General features: G+C 45.6%; 1 protein-coding gene across 1 annotated transcript in view; it reads right to left on the bottom strand.

Moving 5' to 3' along the window:
• SNTB1 (syntrophin beta 1) overlaps nt 1-26,996 on the bottom strand; it is a 232,200-nt gene that overhangs the window by 18,176 nt on the left and 187,028 nt on the right. The window contains exon 4 of the mRNA XM_047725127.1: nt 12,272-12,411. Within this exon, the coding sequence (XP_047581083.1) occupies nt 12,272-12,411 (140 nt within the window). The remainder of the gene's footprint in view (nt 1-12,271; nt 12,412-26,996) is intronic.

The raw sequence follows: 26,996 nt of genomic DNA, 5'->3' as shown, positions 1-26,996 counted from the left end.
ACCCTATATTTGTCAACATATTTGTCATTTCATTCCTATCAAGATGTTGGAAGTATAGTTCTTTGCTCTTTATATCATCCCCAACTAATTGCTTCTGACTGTCAACAGTAGTAAGCCAGAGACAAGCCACAGAGATGTGGACATGTACTGCTATGCTATCTTGAGAAGTCCGAACAGAGAGGTTTTATAAATCATGGAAATACAGAAAAGAGACAAGGCCACCTGACAAGGTAAGACCAAGATCCTTTCTCTTCCCTCTTTTTAGTTATGTGGGATGCCACAGGAGTAGGAGTGGCAGCTACAATGAAGATACAGAGGAAAACAGTGGCCTGATGACACTTATAAATGCTCCGTGAAATCTTTCACTAGATGAATTTGTATTGGCATCCAACTCCAACCAATTAAATAATAATCAGCTGTACAACACTTGATACTGTATTGTCCAATGCTCCCTGAGCATCACCACTCAGGACTCACAGGCACCTCCAATCAACAGAGGCTGAAGCCATATTGCTCAAGTTCCTTAAGATCTTAAGAACCCAATACCTGGGTTCCAAATGAAGTAACACCAGGACCTACAAGCACCACGTCCACTGCGAAGGACAGGTTGTTTTCACTGGGAGTCAAACCGCTATTCAAAAGAAACAGTCATGCAGAGGGGAGATGGAGGGTCCACGCAAGGGAAGGTTTCCTGACGATGGCAAGGATGACATGAGTCGCTCTGTTTAGATGTCGGTGGTGTGCAACGATAAGGAAGACGCAGCTGGCATCTCCAGGAGAACAGTGATATTGACAGATGCCTGAGGGAAGATAGGACTTGAAAATCCTTGCTTTGCTGCTTTAATGAAAAGAATGCTTTTGAGATGGGAGCCTGAGTGAAGTGACACAGAAGCTGAGAAGGGAGTGGCACTTGGTAGAGAGCTGCCTGCTGCTTCCGATGGACTCGAGTCCTTGCTGGGAGGCTTACACACCAAGGAACCGGAAGGGCTTACACGCTGCAGAAGGGAAACTCAGGCTGGGGGCAGGGCCGTGATCTTTAGGAACTCAAGGAGAACAAGTCAGAGATTCCAAGACTGGAAAAGTGAAAATGATATCCTGACTTTCAGAGCACGGAATAAAGTAGATTCTTAGACCTCATTCCCAGGCCAAATTCAGTAATGGATTCCTTTAAAGTAGCCTTTAGTAAGTAGACTTACAGCATCTCTCCCTGATTCTGTTGGCTGAATAACCCCATGAATACAAGTTTTCAAAAATGTTTTAAATATGTGATGAGTTCAGGAGAGCCTGCGTGGCTCAGTCAGTTAAGCCTCTGCCTTCAGCCCAGGTCATGATCCCAGGGTCCTGGAATCGAGGCCCACCTCGGGCTCCCTACTCAGTGGGGAAGTCTCCCTCTCCCCCAACTCATGTGTGTTCTTTCTCTCTCAAATAAATAAAATCTTAAAAATAAAAAATAAAAATGTGAGTTCACTTTTGGAAAGGAAAGTGCACACACACACACACACACACCCCCCCCGACCTATTCTGAAATGCTATGAAACGTGGGGCAGCGAAAAGGCCCCCCTCGTGGGGTCTTCATTTGCAGGCCATACTGGGGAACACATCACTGCAGCTGGATTCTGGACACTAAATAGCAAGAGAATGTCAGCCGGACATTAAGATTTTTTCAAGTCATCAGGTGCCCATTTAGAAAGGCAGGGCGTCGGAAGAGAAAGCGTCCGCCAGAATCTGTCCCATTCTGCTGGGAACAGCCTTTTGACGTTCCTCTCCAGATTCTTCCCAAAGATTTTTTCTGATCTGCAGTCTCAGGGGAGACTCTGAAATAGCTATTATTTATGTTTCAATTATTTTACATTTTAAGCTATTTGTGTAGTTTAAAAATACGACCATCTGTCTCTTATCTGTGGCAGGGACTAAGCAACAGCAATGCTCTCTCCCCAGAGAAGATAACTTTCTTACTCAGTTGGAAGAAGACACCGGCAGGCAGCCTGGGACAGGCTTTCAAGCTGTAATTCACACCCAGTATCTAAGTTTTATCGGAACCTGCGTGAGAAGCCCAAGGACATGCTTTGTTCCCTGGTTATAGAATTCAAACACACGTTCCCATAGTTGGAACCAAAGCCGCAGACTCCAGCAAGACTCTACATTTCCTATTATCTGGGTATATGAGTTACTGAACCACTGAAAGGCCCATATAACATGAGGGGGGCAGGAGAATGAAGACTTGGATGTGAGGGGACAGAGCAGAGTCAGAGAGCCCAACCCGGCTCTCTGCCAACAGGGTAACCTTGGCAAGTTACCTACACCCTCCATGCCTTGGATTCCTCGAAAGCAAACTGGGGATAGCTGTATGCCTACCTCATTGTGTTGCTGCTAAGGATGAAATGAGTTATGTGAATACTGCATGGAATAGCACCTGGAACAGAATATACACACGAAGCAACTGTTACCATTAGCTCGATCAGGGAAGCAATTTTTATTGGATTGTTCCATGCTGTACGTGTACAACCCAGAACAATTCTAGGTCCGTGGCAAGCACTCGGTAAATACTTGCGAAATGAGTAGCCAGAATACAGGGAGGACTCTTTTCTAAGAAGTCTGTGATTAAGGACTGCCATGAGATACCCTGACTTCTCTCCCACCCTGCTTCTTCCATCCACGTGAAACACTAGCTAAGGCTGGATCCAAAGAACTTGGATTTAGATCCATGAAATGCTCATTTCCAGATTAATTCAATCCTGGCAAAAGTGATCTAGAAAGGTAACTGGGATGCGATGTTCTATGGGATTAGCCTAACATCCATTTCCTATTCCTTCCTTCCAATCTACCTTTAGCAACTAGTGTTTTCAGTAGTGACTTGGTTGTTTAGGGAGTCAGAGTTATCTTCTTTTCTTCTTTTTTTTGGTCTTGGAGTAGAAGGTGACCATTTTGTCAAAACAAAAACAAATGAGTCCTTAAGATTTCACATTCACGGTCAGCACGGATCCAAGCTACCTACATTTAAATATAAATGGGTCCCTCACCCACATTAAAAAAAAAAGGGGGTGAAATGTTTCTAAATTACTGCAATGGCCCAAAGTGGCTCACAAGGAAGATTCTACAAGGCTCAGTGTGGCTGTGGGATAAGCCCATTCACTGGTCAAATTCCTTGTCTGAGACTTGGGGGAACTGGGCAGTAGGAAATCCCCTCATTGCCACAGGAGGCCAGGCAAAATGCATCTCTACCAATAACCGAGGTACTAGACTGCACACGGTTTCTGAGTCTTCAGATATATCCCCCTGCCTGACTTGTTTTGAGAAAAGCAGAAACAAAAAAAACCTGTCTCACAAAGGATGCTCATGCACTAATTTAATTCTGGATGGGTGTCAGAGAATGTTGCATAAAATGTTCCATACAAAAACATTATTATTAATATCCTTAATTAAAACAAAAACAGTTGCAGCACACAGATTCCGCCAAATTAGTGAAATTACATATTAGGTAACTGGGTTGCTAAGCAATATTACATTCTCATTTTACTTAATTGCCGTAATTAGCATCTCCCGGCAGATGTCACAATGCAAGCCACACACACACACACACACACACACAAAAAAAAAAAAAAAAAAAAAGAAAGAAAGAAAGAAAGAAAGAAAGGAAAACAACTGGTCCGATCTCGTAAATGGTTCAGGTGCTCTTGAATACTTCCATCCGTTGGCGACCCCAGTGGGACCCAGCAGTCAACAGGGTGTCTAGACAGGTGAGGGGAGAGTCACTAACAAGCCCACTATACCAGGAAGAGGGGCCACACTCCAGCTTGTCAACTATATGCAGAAAGGAAATTACAGTGAGAGACAATAATGAGCTCTTCAGGTCACCCACAGATTTAATTCACCTCCACACCCACACACTTGCTATGTCTAGAGATGAACAAGGATTACCATCTGATGGATAATCTCACATCGTGACCGTCCAGGGTCTTTTTATCATTTTAAGTTAATAGTCTTTTATCATTTAGCGATCTTAGAACTTTTTTGGCGGGGGGAGCAGCAGGTGGAAGGAGAGGAAGAAGCAGGGGGAGCAACAGACAGAGGGAGAGGGAGAAGCAGACTTCCTGCTGAGCAAGGAGCCTGATGCAGGACTCTTGATCCCAGGACCCTGGGACCATGACCTGAGCTGAAAGCAGATGCTTAACCAATGGAGCCACCCAGGTATCCTGCGATCTTAGAACTTTAATTTTAAAATATATTCTTTGAGTTTTCTGGTTATCTCTTCCATATTCCCTTATCCCATCCATGTTTTAATTACCTCAACATACATCACCATGAGTACTGAATATGTATTATAAAAAGACCTTCAAGAACTCCATGGAAGAGAATGACAATTAAAATCTGTTCTCTTTTACTGGGAAAATGAAACCATGAGTGGATAACCTGAACAATGAGCTTTTATAACTCTTGGCTTTTAGCTCTCACATTCAGCACTCTTTTAAATCCCCCTACCACCGGCACTTGGTACAATGCTGGCCCCTCACAGGAGACTCTTAAACATTTCTTAAATTGAACTGGACATCCCTGCTCCAAGGAAGAAGCCATCAATAGGCCTGCTGTGTTGTTACAAGCATCATTCAGAGCTGGCTTTCTTGAGCAGCGGGGGTGAGGAGTTCCAGTCTCCCTACTCATCTCTCTACTTATCTCCCCCACTCCTCTCTCACCCAACTCTAAGAAGCTGCTGGATTAATAGGAGGGAGGACAGGAGGTCGGTAGCTAGTGTGAACCCTAGGATCCCGGGGCCAACGGGATGGGCAGATGTGAAGGCGGCCTCTGCACTTCTCAGTGTGACAGTGTGTGGACCCACGGGCCACTCATGCTACCCTAGGGAGTGTCCATGGCCTACGCTTGCCCACCTTCCCTCCCTAACAGAAGAGGCCTCCCAGGTTTAGCGTGAAAACCACAAGCTGATTGTAATTTAATGTCTGACCCACACAACTGGCCCAACTTCCCCTGGTGTAAAGCATTCCTGAAATTTCTAGGCTGGCCTGAGGCAGCAACTACTTTTAGCACTCAGAAACGGGTTAGTTCCTGAGGCACCGAAGATAACCCAGTGTGGTTAAGCGAAAGGCCAGCGTCTTTGGCTCTCCATAGAGTCAAAGGAGGGAAGGGCACATTCATCCATTCTGGTCTCCAGCGCCCCCAGCCTTCTCCTGGGCCCCCAGGTGGGAGAACCGGGCACAGAGCAGCATCTCCCCCGCCCCCCGTCTGCAAGCTCTGTGTCAGCCACCAGGACCTGGTGTGGCAGAATTTCTGGGTTGCACCTCCTCTAGCATTTCAGAAGCAATGTGACCTTAATCCTTATTCTCTGTAGGCCTAGCTCACTTGCCAATTCTGACGACGGTGACAAAAAAAAAAACACCACACTTCCTCCATATGGGCAAGAGTACCTTTTTTTTTTTAAATGTTCAGCAACATCAAAGAAGCTTTGGCTAAGCAAAAAAATGTTTTCCCAAGGACTCATAAAAACTGAGGGATGAGAACAGCTAAAATTAGTGTGTGAAGACTTCCCAAGCGCACTGTTACCAATAATTGTGCTACTGAGGCACACAGGTGCCATCCCTGTTTTGCGGCAGGAGAGGTGACGGTTTGGAAACTTCTCCACATAGGTGTTGACACCAAGAACATGTCGCGAGCAAGGCTAGTGCCCCTCTTATGAAACACAATCACATTTTCTCTCTTCCAGAAAAATATAAATCAGATGTGCCTGGGACTACCAAAAACCCCCCAAAACCCCAAACAAACAAACTAAACAAATCAACTATGAACTGTCTGAGGGAATAACTTGATTTTCGAAGAACTTCTGGCTCTGGCCCTGCGGGTTCTTGTGCAAGAGAAAAGGCCATGTCTGACCTTCTGAACGAAGCCGCCCAGCCCTGCTAAGGGGGAGGGAAGGGGACTGGAGGTTGCCCACCGCTGCTGTGCCCCGTGATGCTAAATAAGGCGGCTCTTCTGTCATGGCTGTGGACTGAATCCTTTCCCACTGTCACCCCGTCGGCTCATAGGTTGAGGCCCTAACCCTCGGTGCATCTATGTTTAAAGATAGGGCCGGCAAGGTGATCATGAAGGTTAAATGAGGTCGTAAGGGTGTGGCCCAGCTCCAGGGGCCAAGAAGTCACAGAAGCACACAGCAAGGTGGCAGCCACCTACGACCTGAGAAGAGAGCTCTCACCGGAAACCAACCATGCTGGCGCTGTGGTCTCAGCCTCCTTAGCCTCCGGGACTGTGAGAAAAGAATCCCCAGTTGCTTCAGCTCTCCCGAGCTGACGGATGCAGTCATCAATTCTGTCATTTTCCTGATCACTGCAGTAGAGATCCTGATCCTAGTTTCCAGGTGAGGAACCAGGATCCGAGGGGCGACAGGATTTGCTCACGGTCACACAGCCTGTACACTCTGGGGCTTGACCGGGCGAGCCTGGAATGTGAAGCCCGGGCTGTCAAACCCAATACTGTGATCTCTCCTCTCCACCAGCAAGTTAAGTTGCTATTTTTACTTTTTTTTTTTTTTTTAAAGATTTTATTTATTTATTTGACAGAGAGAGATCACAAGTAGACGGAGAGGAAGGCAGAGAGAGAGAGAGAGAGGGAAGCAGGCTTCCCGCCGAGCAGAGAGCCTGATGTGGGACTCGATCCCAGGACCCTGAGATCATGACCCGAGCCAAAGGCAGCGGCTTAACCCACTGAGCCACCCAGGCGCCCCGCTATTTTTACTTTTTAAGGAGCTGTTTTTTCAGGCTTTCTGTTTGCTTGCTTGCTTGCTGATTGACTGACTGATTGATTGCTAGGATGGGCTTTAAAAGGTTTCTTCCAAAGTGCTCCAATGATAATCTGTGCATTTCAGTTGCTCCCAAGTTTTTAGTGTGATGAAGTTGTTTTTCAAATGTGGCCAATGTACTGTTAAACCCCCCAAATAGAGAAAAGTTTTAAAAACAAGAGTAATAATAACTAAATTTATTTAGCACTTAGCACGCATCAAGCATTACCTTACACCTTCACGTTATCTAATGTAACCTTCTAACAACCTTACCAAGGTAGGCACAAATATTATGCCTGTCACAGATGAGGGATACGAGGCAGTAAGAGATTACAAAGTTTGCCCAAGTTTCCGCAGCTGGCACGTAGCTGGGATTTGGAGCCACGCTCAAAGTTTCCAGAATCTGTACCCGGGAGCATCCGTGCAATGGAACACGATGCTGGGTGTCAAAGAAAGCTAAGGCAGAGTACAAAATATCAGTGGAAAATTCCTACAGGATTATGTTAAGTGAAAAAGCAGAGCGAGCAAACGGCACATTTGAGGAGCTTCTGATGACTCGGTGAGCACTGGATCCAGGACAGCCGCTGAATGGATGCATTGGCGGTCGTCACTACATGGGGCGAGACAGTGCTTCTGCAGGACCGCAGGGAAGGAAGATCCACGTTCCTGCTCAGGGTCTTCCAACCGGAGGCTCTCGAGATGGAGCCTGGGCCAGAAACATCAAGGGGGGGCCTCAACGTGCATCAAGGCTGGGCCCCGCCTCCAGTGCCTGAATCCACTGGTCTAGAGCCAGAACTGGGGCGGCAGGACATCTGCACCCCTAACAAGCTCCCAGGTGGTGCTCGCGCCCACGCTGAGAACTGGTCACAGCCCAGGGTAGAAACTCCAGGTCTCCGATGGCATCCACAGCCCTGTCCTCCCTCTGTCCTGTGATCTGCGTAGCTACCTCATGCATATGCAGTTGTCAGGAGGGTGAAGGAAAGATCTACATAGCTCTCCTCAGCTACTTCAAAGAGCCACTAAAACTCCAGGGAATAAGAACGTGCTCTTTTGGGAGGCTGCAGGGAACAGTGGTTAAAAAAGGTTTGCTCAGTTTGGGGCGCCTGGGTGGCTCAGTGGGTTAAGCGTCTGCCCTCAGCTCCTGATCCCAGGGCCCTAGTGGATCGTGACCCCGTTCAGCAGGGAATGTGTTTCTCCCTCTGTCCCTCCTGCTCTCTTTCACTCTCTCTCTGTCAAATAAATAACATCTTTAAAAAAAAAAAAGGGGGGCGCCTGGGTGGCTCAGTGGGTTAAGCCGCTGCCTTCGGCTCAGGTCATAATCCCAGGTCCTGGGTTCGAGCCCCACATCGGGCTCTCTGCTCTGCAGGGAGCCTGCTTCCTCCTCTCTCTCTGCCTGCCTCTCTGCTTACTTGTGATTTCTCTCTGTCAAATAAATAAATAAAATCTTTAAAAAAAAAAAAAAAGGTGCGTTCCGAATCTTAGGTCCATCTCTTACTAGCTTATGACTTATCCTCTTAGCTCGTCAGTTTACTTATCTGTGAAACAGGAATAAAACCTACACCTTAGAGGGCTAGGCGTGGAGGGTGGATTAAATGTGGCCATTTGCTTGATGCTTTCGGAGAACACTTACTCCTGAACCTCGCCTACTGAGCGAGGATCTCCAGGGCAGGGTCCCCAGGACCGGCCTCTTTAGTAAACAGCCAGGTGATTCTTAAATTGGGCATGTTTTGCAAAATTGAATCGAATCCATGTAAAGCACCAGGCCTGTATGTAGGCTCCTTCTACAAAGGTCAGCCGCTGGCTGATTAGCACCTGGGCCTGTTTGCAAGTAGTCTCACCACGGCCTCCTTGATAATGTCACTCAGCATGATTAATTAGTAGATGCCCCGTAGTAAAATTTTAGAAGACGTGGCTCTATATCCATAAATAAAAATTACTTGAAGTGTACATTTTAGATTTGTGTCCATTACTATTTGCAAATCATAGTTTTTTTTTAAAGATTTTATTTGACAAGAGACACAGGGAGAGCAGGAACACAAGCAGAGGGAGTGGGAGAGGGAGAAGCAGGCCCCCCGCTGAGCAGGAAGCCCTATGCGGGGCTCGATCCCAGGACCCTGGAATCAGAACCTGAGCAAAGGCAGACGCTTAAGACTGAACCACCCAGGTGCCCCTACAAATCATATTTTTTTTCAAAAAGATTTTATTTTAGAGAGAGAGTTCACCTGTAGGGGGAAGGAGAGGGAGATAATCTCCAGCAGATGCTACACTGAGCTGGGAGCCTGACAAGGGGCTCAATGGGGGCTCAATCTGGGGCTGGACACAGGGCTTGTTCCCACGACCTTGATCATGACCTGAGCAGAAACTAAAGTTGGATAATTAACCCTCTGAGCCACCCAGGTGTCCCTATAAATCATACTTTAACAAAAGGTTTTAAAAGGAAATTTTAAAAAGTCACGAGTCCTCTTCTTTTGAAAAATGCACTCAGGGGCGCCTGGGTGGCTCAATCAGTTAAGCGTCTGTTCGGCTCGGATCATGACCCCAGGGGTCCTGGGATGGAGCCCCACATTGGGCTCCTTGCTCAGTGGGGAGCCTGCATCTCCTTCTGCCAATCTCTCTCACTCTTTCTGTCAAATGAATAAATAAAACCTTTAAAAAAAGGAGAAGAAAAATGCACCCAAAGACAAATCACGCTACTAGACAGGCTACGTGTCTAAATGCTCATCTGTGCAGGACACACTGCCCCGTGCGACCGCATGGAACACGGCAAGTAAATGAGTCACTCGATGGACTTAAATATGTGGTTGGGAAGCAGCCAGTGGAAGTACTGTGGTAACGTGGTAATGGAAGGATCCAGAATTTCCCTTTGACTTCTACCACCTCTGGCAGTGAGTTCTGTGCCGGAAGCGAACAGCTTCAGCCCAACCTCCCATCTCCAACAGCCCAGGGGCAAGCACTCTCCTGGTGGGAGGAAAACAAAGATGGAAACTCCAGCTTCTGCAGGGGGCAAGTCCGCCACTAACTTGAAGGGATGAAATAAGAAGGAACCACCAGGGCCGCCATAGCACCTTGGACGTCCTCTGCCTCCCGGACTACAGCTGGAGGTCAGGGGCATGTCGATAAGCCTAAGTTCCCTACTGCCCACAGGGCTCACACGTGTGGACAACACAGTCTTATTCTGCAGTTCGGCGGTGAGGCGGGGTGATGTGGGAAAGAGACAGTAAACTGGGAGGTCAATTACCGTCACTGCATCTCCTTTGCATTTAGACGGTAGGCGCCGATTTCGTATGATGCCTCTTGTTCTAGACAAGCCCAGGTGGCACTGAAATGGTTTCCATTTTTATCTCCACAGTGGATGCAGGCTCCTGGTGTCAGGCTACTCCTGTGCTTTGCTCACAGCCCAGACCTGGCATGCCCGTGGCTCCTGAACCTGTCACAGGTACTTTCGGTGCCCCAGCCGAACCTACTCAGATGCCATTGGCTGCACCTGTGCACCCCTCCCCCCCGGAGACACTGATGGTCTGCTGTGTGGACGGCCAGAAGACCCTGCAAGACGACCTCCCGTCAGGCAGCCTGAGTTCTGGACACACGGCCGATGGAGCGAGTCAGTCCAGTCACTTGCCCGAATCAGGACAAATTTGGAGGTAGTCACTTAGGCTACAGGGTGGTGCTGTCCAACAGAACTTTCTGTGGGGATGGATATGTTCTAAGATCAGTGTTGTCCAACACAGTAGCCACCAGCCACAACTACTGAGTGCCTGAAATGTGGCTAGTGTGGACTGAGGCGCTGGATTTTTAAAATCCTGAATGCACACCTGCATGAATAAAAAGGCAGCCTCCATGTCAGAATGCCTAGAAACTACGAGGAGAAAGCTATGCCTGAGGGTAAGTTTTATCTTCAAGTTGCCTGAGAGTTATAGAGAAACTTTACCTTTCTCAAACTTCTGTTCCTGAAAATCAGTCTAGGAGGCATGAGGCCAATTTCTCTTCTTAGTACCTGGAAGACAGTGACTAAGGTCTGATCTTTCTTTGGTTCCAGTTGGGCGAATGTCTCAGATTCTGCACATCAGTGCCCATAGGCGAGGGCTATGGAAAGTGATGGTGGTTGGGCTGAATTTGAACGGACACCAAGACACAGCCCGAAGCTCCACAGGAACATTTTAGGATGTCTAGACTCTGATTGTTGTGATTTTATTGTAAGCATCAATAGTGATTTCATAGCTATCTTGCCAAAGATTTTCAGGCTTAGGATACTCAAAAATTAAATTACTCTTTTGCTTCATTTCATTTCATTAATATCTGAATGATCTAGGTGTTGCCCCTGACCCCTGACTCCTTGAAGGCCTCCTCCTCTACTCACCTCTGGGGCCAATAATCACCTTCTTCAGGTCACCCTAGCTGGTCTCCATATTCACCGTAAGTCGAAGTAAGAGCGCTTTGAAAGGAGTTTCGGCTCCACACACCGTGGCCATTTTACTCTCCTGTCCCCTCATGTTCTGCCCCTGGGTCTCATTCTGCTCCCTGCGCCCGAGCCTTGGCTATATCCCGTCTGGCACAACTCAGTCCCTTTAGAACTAGAGAACCCACCTTGCTTCTGTCTCTCTCTCTTGCTCGGGACTGACACCCCCAAACCTCCGTCCGCTATGCTCTCTGTCCGTCGGACCAAACTCCTTCTAGAATCTGTCCCACACTGTTCAGTAATTCATTCCACAGACATTTTAGGGCCCCGTATCACCAAGCCTAATGCCGGGGAGGCCGTAAGTGTCGCGTTAGCATGCCTGCCTTCTAGGTCAAGAAGGAGAGATAGAGGGGTAATGAAAACTATGCCCATTATCCTAAAGCACATACGGAAAGAGCTGGCAACAGGAGCCAGGTCTGGGAGCGGCCAACTGCTTGGACCAAGACTCAAATCTGATGCGCTTTTGTGCTCAGAATACAGACCTTCAAAAAGAGGGTGAGCCCACGGTGCGTTAAGATTATATGTCACATGAACAATAAATAGGCACTGAAGGTCTTACAAAAACAGACAGACGTGGCAGCACCACCAACCAGAAGCTGTGGGATCTCGTGCCGAGTAAACTGTAGAAAGCCCAGTCCCGGTACGCTCCCGCATGACAATCTCTGTGCCCCACGTTTGAAGACGCTTGCTTGACCATTCTACCTGAATCTCAAGACTGCAAACACAGGGGCATAGTTCGTCTCAAAAGAACTGGGGTGGAGACCCGGGGAAGGTGACAAGGCACAGGCCATCTCCCAGATGTCACCGTTCCTTCACGATGGACAAGCATTTTGTTCTGTGGCCCCGTGTGGCCCCACGCTGGGCCATCAAGGGTAATTCACCTATCTGGGTAGAAGTGTGTGGTTACATTCTGGAGGAGCTCTCCGTTCCCGATGCAACAGGAAGCAGGAATGTAACATGCTGATGCACTCGTAATTGACTAGAAGGGTTTCAAACGGAAAAGACATCAGACTCAAACACAAGGCCAAGGCTACCTGGTGGCAAGAAGAGGGTATGTGTGAACTGGGCTGAACCAGGCTTCCTTCCTCCGCGGCATGCTGTCATAGATTAAAAGGTCCTTTTCGGTCAGCACGACCAGGGCTGGCTTCCACTGCTTCTCGCTCTCCCCGGGCACCTGGAACAGAAAGCAGGGTGCTGTCAAGTCACAGCCTGAAAGGAGGAGGGACTGGAAAGGAGAAGCTGCCTGCCCCGCCCCCCAACTCCAATCAGAAGACCCGACCATAGGAGCCTTGGGTTCAGGTCACGAAATCAAAAGAGAAGAAACCATGCTTGATTCTGGAAAAGATGTTTTCTCCAGGGCCCTTGCGTGGATCCTCAGTACAGCAAGAAGGAGCCCAGCTGCCGAACATCTGTCCCTGTTTCTCACCTGTCAGTCAGCACTGAAATCGTTATTTCAGAGTGGGATGCAGATGCTTGGGGGAATAAGGGTGCCCAGATGGTTCTCTGGTAGAGCGCATTGTTTTTATTAGGAAACGGTAAGGTTTGAAAGCTTTTGAAGAAATATCCAAAGCCTCCGAAAACGTATTATGGAGGCAAATGTCTGTCTGTCTGGAGAGGTAGGAGACATCACAGCCTTTCATTGACACTGTTTCTGCAACACGGGCACCATCTTAAAATTCTTTTAGTTCCACTTGGCACAGAAAATTCCTTAACTCTGGGGGGTGAAATGAGCCAGCAGGGATAGGAGAGGACTCAAATGTCTAGTTGGGTGTTTGGAGCAGGTGACCCTTAAGGCCCCTTCCTGTCCTGGGAGTCAGGTAGCTCAGGTCTTATGAGCCAATCCCCGCCCTGCCCCCGGTGTTGATCATCCCAAACTCTGTACATGTTTTTCATCTATGAAAATTCCCTCTTTCCAACATGAACTCTGGGCCCTGTGATAAGTCTTTATGCTCAGTCTGAACACACTCATTGTGTTAACCTTGTGACTCGAAGCTCAGATCCTACGGCAGAAGCATGAGCCTCACATGGGAGCCTGCTAGAAATGCAGAGTCTCAGGCCCATTGCAGACCTATTGAATCAAATCTGCATTTTAGGAAGACCTTCGGGTGGCTCATTAAAGATTAAGAATCACTGCACCAGATGAGGTCAAGGTCGTCTTTGACGCTGGCAATTCGGTGAAGATTCCACCCTTTCATGACAAACCACAGTCCAAAATCTATTCAAAATTAAGCTAGGCAGTAAGATGCCTAAGTGATAAAGCTAATTTCTTCCCTTTGTATTCTTATCATTACTTTTCTTAAGTGCTACAGTGACATCTGTACTGAAGTGGCTTTAAGACAGAACGATCAAAGCCGAGAAGATGGGCAGGATGGCGGAAGGGGGGAGCCTGGAAGGTTCCGTGGTTTTTATGGGCTGCCTGAATCTGGGTCCCCGCTCCATTATTTATTGCCTGGATAACTCTGGGAGAGTTATTATTCTCTGTCCTTCTATTTCTTCACCGATAACGATAATATCATACACAACAGTGGTTTAGAATGTTGCTTCTGGAGCCGGAATGCCTGAACATAAATTATAGCTCTTTCCAATTTACTAGCTGGGGGATCTCGGCCAAGTCAGCTCATCTCTTTGTACCTCAATTTCTATACATGTAAAATGGGGAAATAACAGTACCTATATGAGAGGATTGTGGTGAAGTTTGAGTTAAAATGTCTAAAATGCTTATCACATGCAGAATATGCATACCTCTTAGTAGCGTATACCTCATAATGCTAGAGGGGAGATTAAATGAGACGGTACATGGGGATGCCGGGCTAGCTCAGTCAGTAGAGCATGTGACTCAATCTCAAGGAGGCAAATGCAAGCCCCCAGTTGGGTGAGAAGCCTACTTTGAAAGAAAGAAAGAAAGAAAGAAAGAAAGAAAGAAAGAAAGAAAGAAAGAAAGAAAGAAAGAAAGCCTATAGTGTGCTTAGCATAACATCTGGCAGATGGTAAGGCCCTCAGTGAACCAGAGGGTGGGAAACTTGTAGCCCACTCACTGGTATCTAAACTTGTCAAAAGGAATTCTTTGGATATGGCAACAATATGTCAAAGTACAGATTTTCCTTGGGAAAAAAAATTAGGAAAACCAAGAATATCTTTGGTGCTATATAATTTCTACTCATGCTTTTCCCATCCGTCCCAAAGTTTTTCCAGGAAGAATCCATAACACAATGATCATGCATCCCTTCCAACAATTTCAAATAAAAACTCCCCTTCGGGGGCACCTGAGTGGTTCAGTCGGTTAAGTGCCTGTCTTTAGCTCAGGTCATGATCCCGGGGTCCTGGGATCAAGCCCCATGTTGGGCTCCCTGTTCAGTGGCGAGTCTGCCTCTCTCTCTCTCTCTCTGCTCCTCTCCACTGCTTATGCTTTCTCTCATTCCCTCTCTCAAATAAATAAAATCTTTTTTAAAAAGCCTCCCTTTCTAGAAAGAAGAAACCACTGTAAAGTTATTTATACTAGAATGTGAATGACTACCTGATTAATTTCTCCCATTATGCATTTGATACATAATTTTTTAAAAATCTAGTTTTAGCCTAGTGCTTTTTCCAACAGAACAACAGCATCTTTAAAGAGATCAAAATGAATTGTTACAGCAAACAATGTACTAGACCTCACAAGGTAACCAAGCTATGTTCTCAAGGCATAATATGGGGGGGGGTTGGAATAAATTTTTTTCAGTCTCTATGTTACACTTAGTAAATTTCTTTTCCAGTTCATTAAATTGGACTGAAAAAGATACAAATGATCCTCCCAAAGTGCCTTTCTTACCTAGTCAGATCTGATCTATTAACTTTGGGATCATTTAAATGTGAACACAACTAAGTATCATTCTTCAAAAACAATTTTAAGTTTGCAAAACAATTTTAAGTTTACCAACAGTAAAATGCAGACCTTTCTAATGGTGAAATCACCAGTTCAACCACATGTCAAATAGTATATATAGGTATGAGTAATTCTAAAGCCCTAAAACATTTTTTGTTGTTTGTTCAAGAGAGCTTCGTGGATTTGTTACCTGTGCTGTGAGAATACTCAGTGAGCATTTTCCACAGCTTCTGTGTGCAGAGCTTTCATTTTAATACTATGTGAATGCTCGAAGCTAGTAATCTGCCCATGAGGACAACCGACTTTCCAAGGAGAAAAATGTAATGCTGAAAACGGGGTTTTAATACCATTCTTTGTGCTCCGTGAGCTTACACTGCAAAGCCTTCCGAGAACACTTTCTTTTTCAGGCTGGAGCATTTGTGCTGTTGTTCGGTGACAACTTCCATGACAAATCCCAATTTCCAGGCACCCAAAGATTCTCCAGCACGAATGCAACCATTCTGGGATGTGTCTACATTTTATTAAAATGTGACTCCTGAAACAGATGTGACAACTTCCATCTCGATCCCAGCCACCTGCCGTGGCAGAATCTTAAGAATTGATCGTGCTTCTCATGAAGAAGGTGAAGGGGAAGACACGGAAACAGACACACTGTTCTGAAATGACCCTGAAGCACAACCTGGGTGAGCTGAATGCTGTCCCCTCAGTCCCTTTGGCAGAGCCTGTTTACAAAATGACAAGAAGAAGGTGGGGCGCCTGGATGGCTCGGTGGGTTAAAGCCTCTGCCTTCAGCTCCGGTCATGATCTCAGGGTCCTGGGATCGAGCACCGCATCGGGCTCTCTGCACAGCGGGGAGCCTGCTTCCCTCTCCCCCTGCCTGCTTGTGATCTTTCTCTGTCAAATAAATAAATAAAATCTTAAAAAAAACCAAAATGACAAGAATAATTTGAGAGAGTGGGAAGAAGTCACTAGTAACAACTGAGGGAAGTAGAAATAAAGGTAGGAAATCAGCACGTTTTATCTCTCAAACTTACAAAATGTTACATGTCAATTCTATTTCAATAAAAAAAATGAAGGAAGTAGAATCATTAAATCCTCTATTTGAGACAGGTCTCATAAGTCATCTACATCAGCAGCTTTCAAACATTTAAAATTCTTTGGTCGCTCTGATCAGATTCAATCACAGGTCAAAGAGCAAAATGTAGAAAAACTGAAAGAGGCTTTATATGAGGTTACAGCCTGGCTGAGATCTGAGACTTCATGTCTTTCTTTGTCCTACCGCCAGCCACATGCCAGTCACACGCCAGCCACACCTCTGAGCAAGCTTCCTAACAACCACTGGGATACAGCTGGAAAATTTCTGACCTCGTTTTCCCTAAAATATCTAGAATCTGCAGATTACTTTTAAAGAGACTGTTGCACCAAAACCTCTGTACCTTTTCTGTGGGTATTTCCAGAAAAAGAATACTACTGCAGTTGCCTAGACAAAGTTGTAAGGATACAATCAACAATACATATGAAAAGCTTAGAAAAGTGTCTTGAATATAGTAAGCAAGCAAACCTTTAAAAATAGTAGTTATTCCAAATTCTAAGATATACACCCCTATATTTATAGCAGCATTATTTACAAAAGCCAAGATATGGAAGCAATCTAAGTGTCCATTGCCAGATGAATGGGTAAAGAAGATACAGTGTGTGTGTATACACACATATATAAGATGGAATATTACTCAGCCATATAGAAGAATGAGATCTTGTCATTTGTGACAACTTGGTTGGACCTAAAGACTATTATGTAAAATGAACTAAGTCAGAGAAAGACAAATAATGTAAGATTTCACTTATATGTGGAATCTAAAATACAAAACAATGTTAAAAAATACAGAAGCAGACTTAAATATAGACAATAAACTTGCGGTTGTCAGGTGAGAGGGGGATGGGAGAATGAGGAAACAGGTAAAGGGGAGTAAAAGGTAAAAACTTCCGGTTATAAATAAGTCATAGGGATGAAAAGCACAGCAATTGGAATATAGTCAATAATGTAGTAACTTTCTATGGTGACTGACAGTAATGGCACCTACTGTGGTGATAATTTTGTAATATATATAACTGTCCAATCACTATGCTACATATCTGTAACTAATACAGAATTGTATGTTGTCGACTATACATTAATTTAGAAGAAAATGCCAGATATTCTACTACCACATCAAAGTAGGAGTAAGTGATCAAACAAAAGATCTGAATAAACGTGGGTATGAATTCCTTGCCTTTCTGGGTCTAATGTCCTCCCTGGCCAAAGAATGTGGTAAGACAGGGGCGCCTGGGGGAGGGAGCTGTCAGTTAAGTGTCCAACTCTGGGTTTTGGCTCAGGGAGTGATTTCAGGGTCCTGAGATCGAGCCCCGATTCAGACCACGCTCAGCGCGGAGTCTGCTTAAGACTCTCTCTACCTCTCTCTCTGCGCCCCCCACTCCCCCCTAAAATAAATAAATAAATCTTAAAAAAAAAAAGGTAAGACAAAGTTATTGCTAACAGCCTTCCAACTTGAAAGTCAGACCGTCTTTTTCAGTTTAAAACTCCCTGCTCCCAGGCTCGGACTGCTTTATAGGACTCTTGCTTTATTACCTCTTCTTTGTTCCGTGGACTCTGTTTACAGGGCAAAAACCCCAATTTATGGATTCCTTTTTCCCCGCTCAGGCCAACCCACTCTTCCTAACACGGCGATTTTCTGCCTTCTACTTGAGCACAGGGCGGAGGTACAGCTCCGAGGCTTTGGAGCCAAACCGCAACGTCTTCGAAATCTGGCTTTGCCACTGCTCAGCTAAGGGATCTGAAGAGATTTCTTAACTGCTGTAATCACTTGTTCACCGATGGGTAACACGCCGGTAATGGCCTCCTATGCATGTATTATGAGGATTAAATGAGATAGTGTATACAAAGCACCTCCCACGTGGCAGACACTGGAGGTGCTCAACTATCCCCATCACACGGCTCCCGCACACGCTTGCTTCCAGCTCCCCGGCTCCGGGAGGAAGGTCTGGATGCGAGGCGAGTGGCTAATTGCAGAATAAAGAAAAGTTCACGGAGAAAGAAGGTCAATCGCAGCTTGGGTTTGGGAGCTCACGGCTATCTTGGCAACTTTTTAATTTAAGTCTTTTCACCTCCGATTGCGAGGAATGTAGAACAAAGGAGGAGATAGCAGGGTAATAATAATTAGCGGTTATCAACTTCCAAATGCTTTACAAACAGGAGATAATTAATCTTGCACCAGCTCTCCGAGAGGCCGATGGAGACCCCCTCCCCTCTACCGATAGGAGAGGAACAAGTCTCAGTGTGGCCACGGGAACACAGGCAACATGCATACAGGCCGCAGTCCGCAGCTCTCTTCTAGCTGGTCCCCAACATCCCTGGGACCCAGCGGTCGGGAGCCAGGCGGGACCTCCACACTGGGATGCAGAGCCGAGTGGAAAGGAAGAGAGGGCAGCGAACGGGAACGGGAACGGGGACCAGCCAGCACACTCGGAAACAGGGCTCTGCGGGAGCCTCAGCTCTGCTGGCCTCACTACTGGGTTTGCTTCTCTCTTCTCACCCAGCTCCCAAACTGTTGGCACCTGGACCACATGGTGAATTCACAGGTGGATTACATTGGGGGGCAGATGGAATGAAAGCGTCTGGCTCGCTAGATGTCAAGACAATGCTGAAAAATGTTAGAGCAAGCAGAATGAAAATAAGGAAAAGAGAAATACGGTTTGGCTGCGGGACATTTTGGGAGGGTATCATTTTTACATGCCAACGTTCCCAACAGTAGCAGTCCCCGATTTCAAACATGCTCCCTCCTGCCAATTCTGAAACTGACTCTGCAATTCTGTAAGCCGCCTGTAAGAAAGCCCCACATTCAGGGTCCGTAAGTAGGACTTGCACTAGAGTCAACGTACGAATTAGCACAGAAGGATTGTAGATAAGTCACCCCCCCGGGGGGCGGGGGCAGGACCACGCTCCCCCTCAAGGCTCTAGAAGGAAGAATTCTTCCCTGCCTCTCCCAGCTTCTGGTCACCACTGGTGTTCCTCGAAGCTGCGTCAGTCCCATCTCTGTTTCCATTGTCACATAGACCTTCTGTGTCTTCCCGTGGCCTTCACATCAAGACACCTGCTGCTGGATTCAGACCGCCCCCCCCCCATTCCAGTATGAACTCAACTAATTACATCAGCAAAGACCCTATTTCCAAGTCAGGTCACATTCTGAGGTCCCGAGTGGACATGAATTGGGAAGGGGCGGGTAAAGCCAAGACATCAATCATAAGAAAACAGCAAGAACCCACATTTTCAGTTAGTTTTCCAGTTTTCTCTTGGAACATTTGGCAACACGGAGTATGTTTTTTGAAAGTTATCTTGTTTACTGAGTATGCAGAAGGTCAGATGCTAATGTACTCTAACAGGAGCCTTTGATGGTTCTATTAAAAGTAATGCTTTGGTCCCCGGGATTTCATAATGAAGCCAACCTAAGGGCAGATGGCACTTATCCAAGGAGATGAGTGCAGAGCCTGGGTTTTACATTTTCTTTCGTCATACAGCATCATGGAAAGAGGAGACAGAAGGCACATGAAGGTCTAGTCCCTATCGAGGCACAGAGCACTTCAACCACATGAATCTGGCCTTTCAACTCTTCTGTCTCGTTTTGCTTACTGCTAATGAGACGGACGTATTCTAAGATATGTTCCAGGAAGTGATTCCGAGGTCTCTTCTTGCTTCCTAAAGACTGCTGGACTCTACTCGGGTTACTCTGTATCTGCGTGTCACTCCCAGCTCAGGCTACGCACAATCAATTCGGACTAACAAGTTGGAAGAACCAGACCAGCCACCCAAGCCGCTGTCTTGGTAAGTTGGGTCTGATTTTCTACCCTACACTCTCCTCTGCTGTTTGAAAAGCAGAAAGACAACCTTACTGGAGAATCCAACCACAGGAGGGAGGAGAGGAGCTCTCCGCCACCCTCCTTCTGCCCATTGTCTCTCTCAGTCTAATTAATTTCCCCTCTAAGGAAAGAGGGGCTGTGACTCTAATTGTTTGGATCTAGACCTGTCACGGAGTCTTTTTTTTTAACAGCGGGCACTGTCATATTCATGACAAGTGGGTGTCTGTGGTCACTACCCACTCACTGCAAATCACCATATTTGCATGACGGGAACACATATGCTGGACTGGTCCTAGAACAGACTGGTCTTTTTGGTCCACACCATTGACTCATTTCAATACCCAAGCATCCTGGATTCAAAAGAGGCCACAGGAGGAAAGACACATCACTTTGGCCATGTTCTATATGATGTAGCATTTACCTGAGCTTGGTATTAATTAGGGTTTATTGGGCACTTGCTTAGCTACTAATAAATATGGGTTTGTTTTTTTTTTCTTGTTTCTCATTAGTACATAATTCCCTCTCTCTCTCTGTTGGGAATCCCACAAAGGAGAAGGGGTGTGTGGTTACACTACCTAAATTCTACTCTGAACCACCTAACACTCAGCATTCTGGAAGAAAACGTGGCCATGAACTTGGATGATCCAAACTGGATTCTGCTGTGTGTTCCCTTGTCATGCCCATTTTGAATAATTCTGCCTGTTTTTTGTTTTGTGTTTTCTCCCCTGCCCACATTAGTTTTTACCACTAGACAGTTGATTCTCTCCTTCCTTCCAGAGATGCTCTGGCTCCACGACCATTAGCTGTTTTCACCTCCCTCACCCAGTTTCTTGAATCTAGCCTTGCCTGACCTGGAAATTCCTTCTCTCATTAGGGAGCCCCAACTCCTGGGAGCCTATCTCACCAACTATTCCATTTAGAGTCAGAAGATGTATTTGCCTCTCCACTCGGTGCCTTGGCTCAACTGGGAACAACCTGAGTTTCCCCCCAGGACCTGGCGACTTCCTTTGGACACGTCCAAACATGTAGCTGCTGCTACGAAAATGAATTCCTTACACGGCTTCATATGGGTTTGTTCTTTGAAACTTGTAAACATTCCCTTTCATCTTGTTTACTTGTGTGCTCAGCTCAACCTTTTCTGAGGGAAGTCCAAAAGTAAATTTCAATGTTGTGCCCTGTCTGAATTATACAATACTGTAATTGAGCAATGTCGGAATTGTTTGAGATTTGCTCTATCTTCGGACCTCAAAAGTAGAAGTAAGTTAGAAGGGGAACTTAGGAGAGAAAGGTTTAGAGAGAATGTGACATGTTGGATTCTGAGCCTTTCAATCTGATGGTTTCAAAATCTACATCCCAGGAAAAGAATTCTTTTATTAAGGGGGGCTAGACTAAAGGGGTAAACGTGTATTAAGAACTGGCCATGTGATGAGCAGGGCTGTGGGTTACATGGTGTCCTTCTCTCCTCCAAATTCAGATGTCGAATCCCAAAACCACCGAATGTGACCATTTTGGGAAAGATGGTCATTGCAGATGTAGTTCATTAAGACGAAGTCATACTGGAAGACAACAGACCTTAAACCAATATGGCTGATGTGCTGATAAGAGGGGAAATGTGGACTTGGGGAGAACGTCACGTGAACATGAAGACAGTAGTGATCAAGCCCCAGGATGCCAAAGCTGGCCAGCAGGGAGGAGACAGGCATGGAGCGGACACTCCCTCACAGCCCTCAGGAGCAAGGAAGCCTGCCAGTGCCCGACTGGCGAGTTGCTGGCATCCGGAACCTCGAGACAATCCATTGCTGTCGTCTGATTGTTGTAGTTCCTTACGGCGGCCTTAGGAAACAATACAAGCGCCGCGCTCAGCTTCCCCTCCCTCAGTCCCTTCGACACCTTGAGGCGTGCATTATTATCTGTGTTTTACAAAAGGAGAAACTGTGGCTCAGAGAGGTCCCACACTAGCCGAAGTTATGCAATGATAGTTACAAAGCCACTTACGTGCCTTCCTGACCTCAAAACCGTGATATTTTCAGATCACAAAGCTGCCTCTCAGAAGAAAGGAAAAGGGGGGTGATGTGGGGACGGGAGGAAAAGGCAGGAGGGAAGACGACCAGCTGGGAACTCGGCTATAGTGTCTCCCGCAGACTGGGGTGCACGGGGTCCAGCTCTGTGCAACTCGGCAACACACTCCTCCTTCCTTCTTTCCCACCTCCTGGCACACGGGGCTCCATTCCGGCCAGACGGCGGCTCAGCGCAAGTTCCTCTGAGTAATCAAAGCTCTTTATTCCCCAAGTCTCACATCTGATTAAAGTAATTCAAGACTAAGTTGTAAATGACTCATAACCCTTAACATGTCTTTCCACTGAGGGATATTTCTATTTATAACGAGTAGCTGGGACAAAATTAGTCTCCCATGTTTATTCTTCATTGCACAATTGAACAGCTAGTAAATGAACCATGTCTGTTTTCTGAAGGCAGTGCAATATTGTATTATGTTATAAATTTAATTTGCATGTTTTTGTTATTTTAGCACACGTTATTCTTTGCTGATGGTGTTCACTCTCGTACAAACGTCTGCCAGTTTTAAGTCCAAATTAATGAGCTGTGCAGTTCTCAATCAACCATGTATCCTATGTTCAGCAACACAGAACAGAGTACAGTAGGCTATGAAATTTGGATATTTGTAGCTACCATACCTTCCTAGATATTTGAATCACTAGGAAGTTAAGCGGTTCCTGGCCCTTCTAGCTCCTGGCTGAGGAAACACCAGATTCAAAGCACATGCTTTCAGCAATGTTATAGTGGCTGTATGAACCATAGAATCTTCTAGACAAGGAGTCACAAATTTAGAGACTACAGAGAACCAGATGTAAAAAAAAAAAAAGAAAAGAAAAAGAAAAAAGACAACCCACATCCCATTTATGGGGGAGATTCTTTTTAGCATTGGCCAATCATTCATAACCAGGGAATGCAGTAGACATAGTATTGCCAAAAGAAGCATTTCAAGAGAGTTTGTATTTTTTAATGTGAATTCTCCCTAGTTTTAGAAGTTCATATATGAGTTTCCTATCGCTGCTCTAAGAAATCACCACAAAAACAGTGGTATTTATTCTCTTGTAGTTGTGGAAATTTTAAGTCCTAAAATCAAGATGTTGGCAGGTCTGCTACTTTTGGAGGCTCTAAGGGACAATCCATTTCCTTGTCATTTCCAACCTCTAGAAGCTTCCCTAATTCCTTTGGTGCATGACTCCACATAAAACTGCCTTTTCATCCTTTGCTTCCATTACCTACCCTTGACTCTGACCTTCCCACCTTCCTCATTTAAGGACCCATGTGACTAAACTGCCCCTCCCCCTGGGACAACCCAAGATAATTTCACCATCTTGAGATCCTTAATTACATCTGCAAAGTCCGTCTTCCTATGTAAGACAATGTATCTATAGGTTTTGAGGATTAGGATGTGAACATCTCTGGGGAAGCATTATTCTGCTTATCAGTTGGCAACTAATTCAAATTAGAAAAACAGTAATACGAAGTGAAGTCATATGAAGTCTGGCACTTCTTTAAAAATCTCCAGCGTGTCTTCTTCCCTCTATCCCACCCCCAAAATGGGTAAATGGAGAAAACAAGATAGACTTACTATAGGAAGCCATAAAAATTGGGTTATGTGCGGGGCACCTGAGTGGCTCAGTGGATTAAGCCTCTGCCTTCAGCTCAGGTCATGATCTCAGGGTCCTGGGATCGAGCCCTGCATCAGGCTCTCTGCTCAGCGGGGAGCCAGCTTCCCCCCTCCTCCCCACCTGCCTCTCTGCCTACTTGTGATCTCTCTGTCAAATAAATAAATAAAAATAAAATTTAAAAAATTGGGTTATGTGCACCTGGAGGTTCATTATTGGTTTTTTTCTTTTTAAATGAAAAAAAAAAATTCCTTTAATAAAAATTAAAATAACTAAATAATATGGGGACTGAGAAAATACCCCTGCAAGGCAACCAGGCATGGCCCACAGACTGCCAACCTGCTGTTAAGTAAAGACACCTACTTGAGAAATACACAATGCACAGGGGCACAATCCTGGCAAACAGATTTGCAGAACTCACAGGCAGGGTTCTCCCGAGTGCCTTGTGTCCCTCAAGGGCCCCCAAGGGTCGGCTGAAGTACAAGTGAAATCTGAATTAACTGAAAGCTGAGGTGTAACAGGGGTATTAGCTGTTGAGACAGATTGGCTAAGAGCAGCCTCCATCCTCAAAATGTGTGTGTGTGTGTGTGTGTGTGTGTGTGCACGTGCGCATGCGCGTGTGTTTACTCATCGTGGCCGAGCTTGTGGCTCCCTTGAAGAAGTACCACCTCTGTCTCTACATGAAAGTGGATATCAAAAAAAATGGCCATCTAGTGCCGGGGATCAAGTGAAGGGTCAGGGAAAGATGTAAGTTAGCGATCTTGGAAAACTGAAGTTTATTGGAGAAATTTCTATACAGCGGCCTCAAGATCTGGGGACTCTCCAAGCTTCTGAAACCTGGCTCTCACAAATGACAAAGGTCTCCATAATAATCCTCTGGCCCTAACATGCTACCGATTTCTGCCCCTTACTCATTCCTTCTAACTTTTGAAAACACTGCCTCTGGAAATTCTCATCTTGGGTGGGATGACTGTCCTTATGGGCTCTTGGTTCTGTATTTTTGCGAGGTGGTACGTGCCTAACGCCTGGGATCTAGGGGGTGTTCCACAGACTCCAGCTGAACTCTGAAGGATGGAAGTCATACCCAGATAATAGGAAACCATCACCATCCAGTCCTGTTTAAAGAGCCCAGGCGCCCGTGACCTCTGTGTCTCTCATGGGCTTTCTTCACCCAGCCAGGGCTCCAATTCCCTGTTTCTTTCACAAGGAGTGAGCTGTCCAGACTCAGCTTCCAGAAATGGATGGAAAGCTGCTTCTAATCTGTGACCCTCACAGATAATTAAATTAGACTCTTCTCAGTCTGGTGGGGAAAGCTATTTTATATTTTCATTAACTCCAAAGGGCCTTTTCAATAACAGTCCCTGTTTGGTAAACAAGTTATCTTTGACTAACAGCCTTTCCTTCTCTAACACCCAGGAAACATGCCCTTTACAGGGATGCTGATGTGCAGCAGAAATTCATAATTTGGTAAAAAGTTATCTTTTGAAAGGCAGTTGACATTATCATTAAATCCAAAAGGAGCGAGTTCTTAAAAAAAAAAGTCTCTGCTTCAGCATCTTGTTTTGTTCTCACTGGGTGTGTCTGTGGAGAATTTTATTTCTCCTTCAGAGGAGAAAGGAAGGGTGCTTTGATGGAGGAAGACTATTAAAATGTAGGGAGTATCTAGCTTCTCAACACCATGTCAGCATTTTCTAATTCATGCCTTGGTCTTAGACTCTCCAGTAACGTCAGCCACCGTAACACTATTTACTATATGAAAGAAATACCAACATGTTCACTTCCAGGTGGCAGATTTTTAAAACTAAACAAACAGAAGCAAAAAATAATTCATTTCTTAGAGATAGCTCAACATTCGTGTGACCAAGGATCCCAGTGACAAATTCCAAAGTCCACTTATCCTACTTTTAGGTTAAATGCCTTCATAAAACCTGCTCCAACTAGGAAGATTCTTTTTTTTTTTTTTTTTCCCCTCTCTGACCTCCTGGAAGCAAAGAAGCAATGTAGTATTAAGACCATAAATCTTGCTGTCAGACAGTTCTGGTCTGCAAGTCAGCTCAGCTATCCTCAGTGTGATCTTGAATGAGTTACTTATCTCCTCCACGCTTCAATTTCCTCATCTGTAAAATGGGGGTAATAAAAGTCCCTCTCCCGTAAGACCATTAGGAAGATGGAATCACATAATGTGTATAAATGGCTTATAGTACAGTGCCCAGCAAAGATCAAGTTTTCAAAAATGAGTGTTTCTCAAAATTTGGTCTGCAGATAACTTGCATGGAATCAGCTAGGCTGCGAGTTACACATTCTGATGTCTGCCCCTTCTAAGACCCAATTATTCAAAAGTGCTACAGGTTGAAAAAAGAAAGGGGGGGAGGGGAAAAAAGTGCTAGGGGTGGTATCTGGAACTTGCATTTACAGCAAAGGCCCTGGATAAGTCTGGTGTGAGCGATTGTTTGAGAACACCCACCAATGAGTGTTAATTATGGTCACCATGATTACAATGTATATAGAACTCATTTTCCAAAGACCAGTCCCCTTGGATTCCCTGCCTCAGTATCACTGGGGCACTTGGTGGAAAGACCAATTCTTGAATCCCAAATCTGCCGAATGCTGGTATCTAGGGATTGAAACTACACATCTCTGTTTCTGCAACTTCTCTGGAGACTGTGATACACAGCCTGCTTTGGGGTTCCCTGGCCCATATAACTCATTGTGATACTGGCTCCTAGCCCTTCATTTTTTAACCATTTAGCCAGTGTCCATGATGCTATGAAAATGTCTGTTCTTAAAATCAGCTGACCTGTGGGGCGCCTGGGGGGCTCAGTTGGTTAAGCAACTGCCTTTGGCTCAGGTCATGATACTGGAGTCCCAGGATCGAGTCCTACATCAGACTCCCTGCTCAGCGGGGAGTCTGCTTCTCCAGGTGACCTGTCTCCTCTCATGTGCTCTCGCTCTCTCTCAAATAAGTAAATAAAATCTTTTAAAAAAAATCAGCTGACCTGAATAGAGGTGTGTATACCTTCTGCCTGAGTATACCTCTGAGCTATGATGGGCTCTTAGAAGAGGAACCCCTCCCCATTTCTTCCTAATGTGACATCCATGAACATTTGATTCCTGCTAATTTTTTCCAAATCCTAGTCATTCATGTACCATTTTCATGATTTTTGTTGACTTCACTTATACCATGAATGCGATTCACCACTAGCTGCTCACCCAGTATCTATTTTCTTCTTCTTTTAAGTAAAAGGACTCCAAGATTATTAGAAGTGACAATATGTCCAGTTACAAAATTCTATTTCCCAGATCCCAATTATG

The sequence above is a fragment of the Lutra lutra genome, chromosome 4 (genome assembly GCF_902655055.1).
Source record: "Lutra lutra chromosome 4, mLutLut1.2, whole genome shotgun sequence".
NCBI lineage: Eukaryota > Metazoa > Chordata > Mammalia > Carnivora > Mustelidae > Lutra > Lutra lutra.
This window is presented reverse-complemented; position numbering and strand designations above follow the sequence as displayed.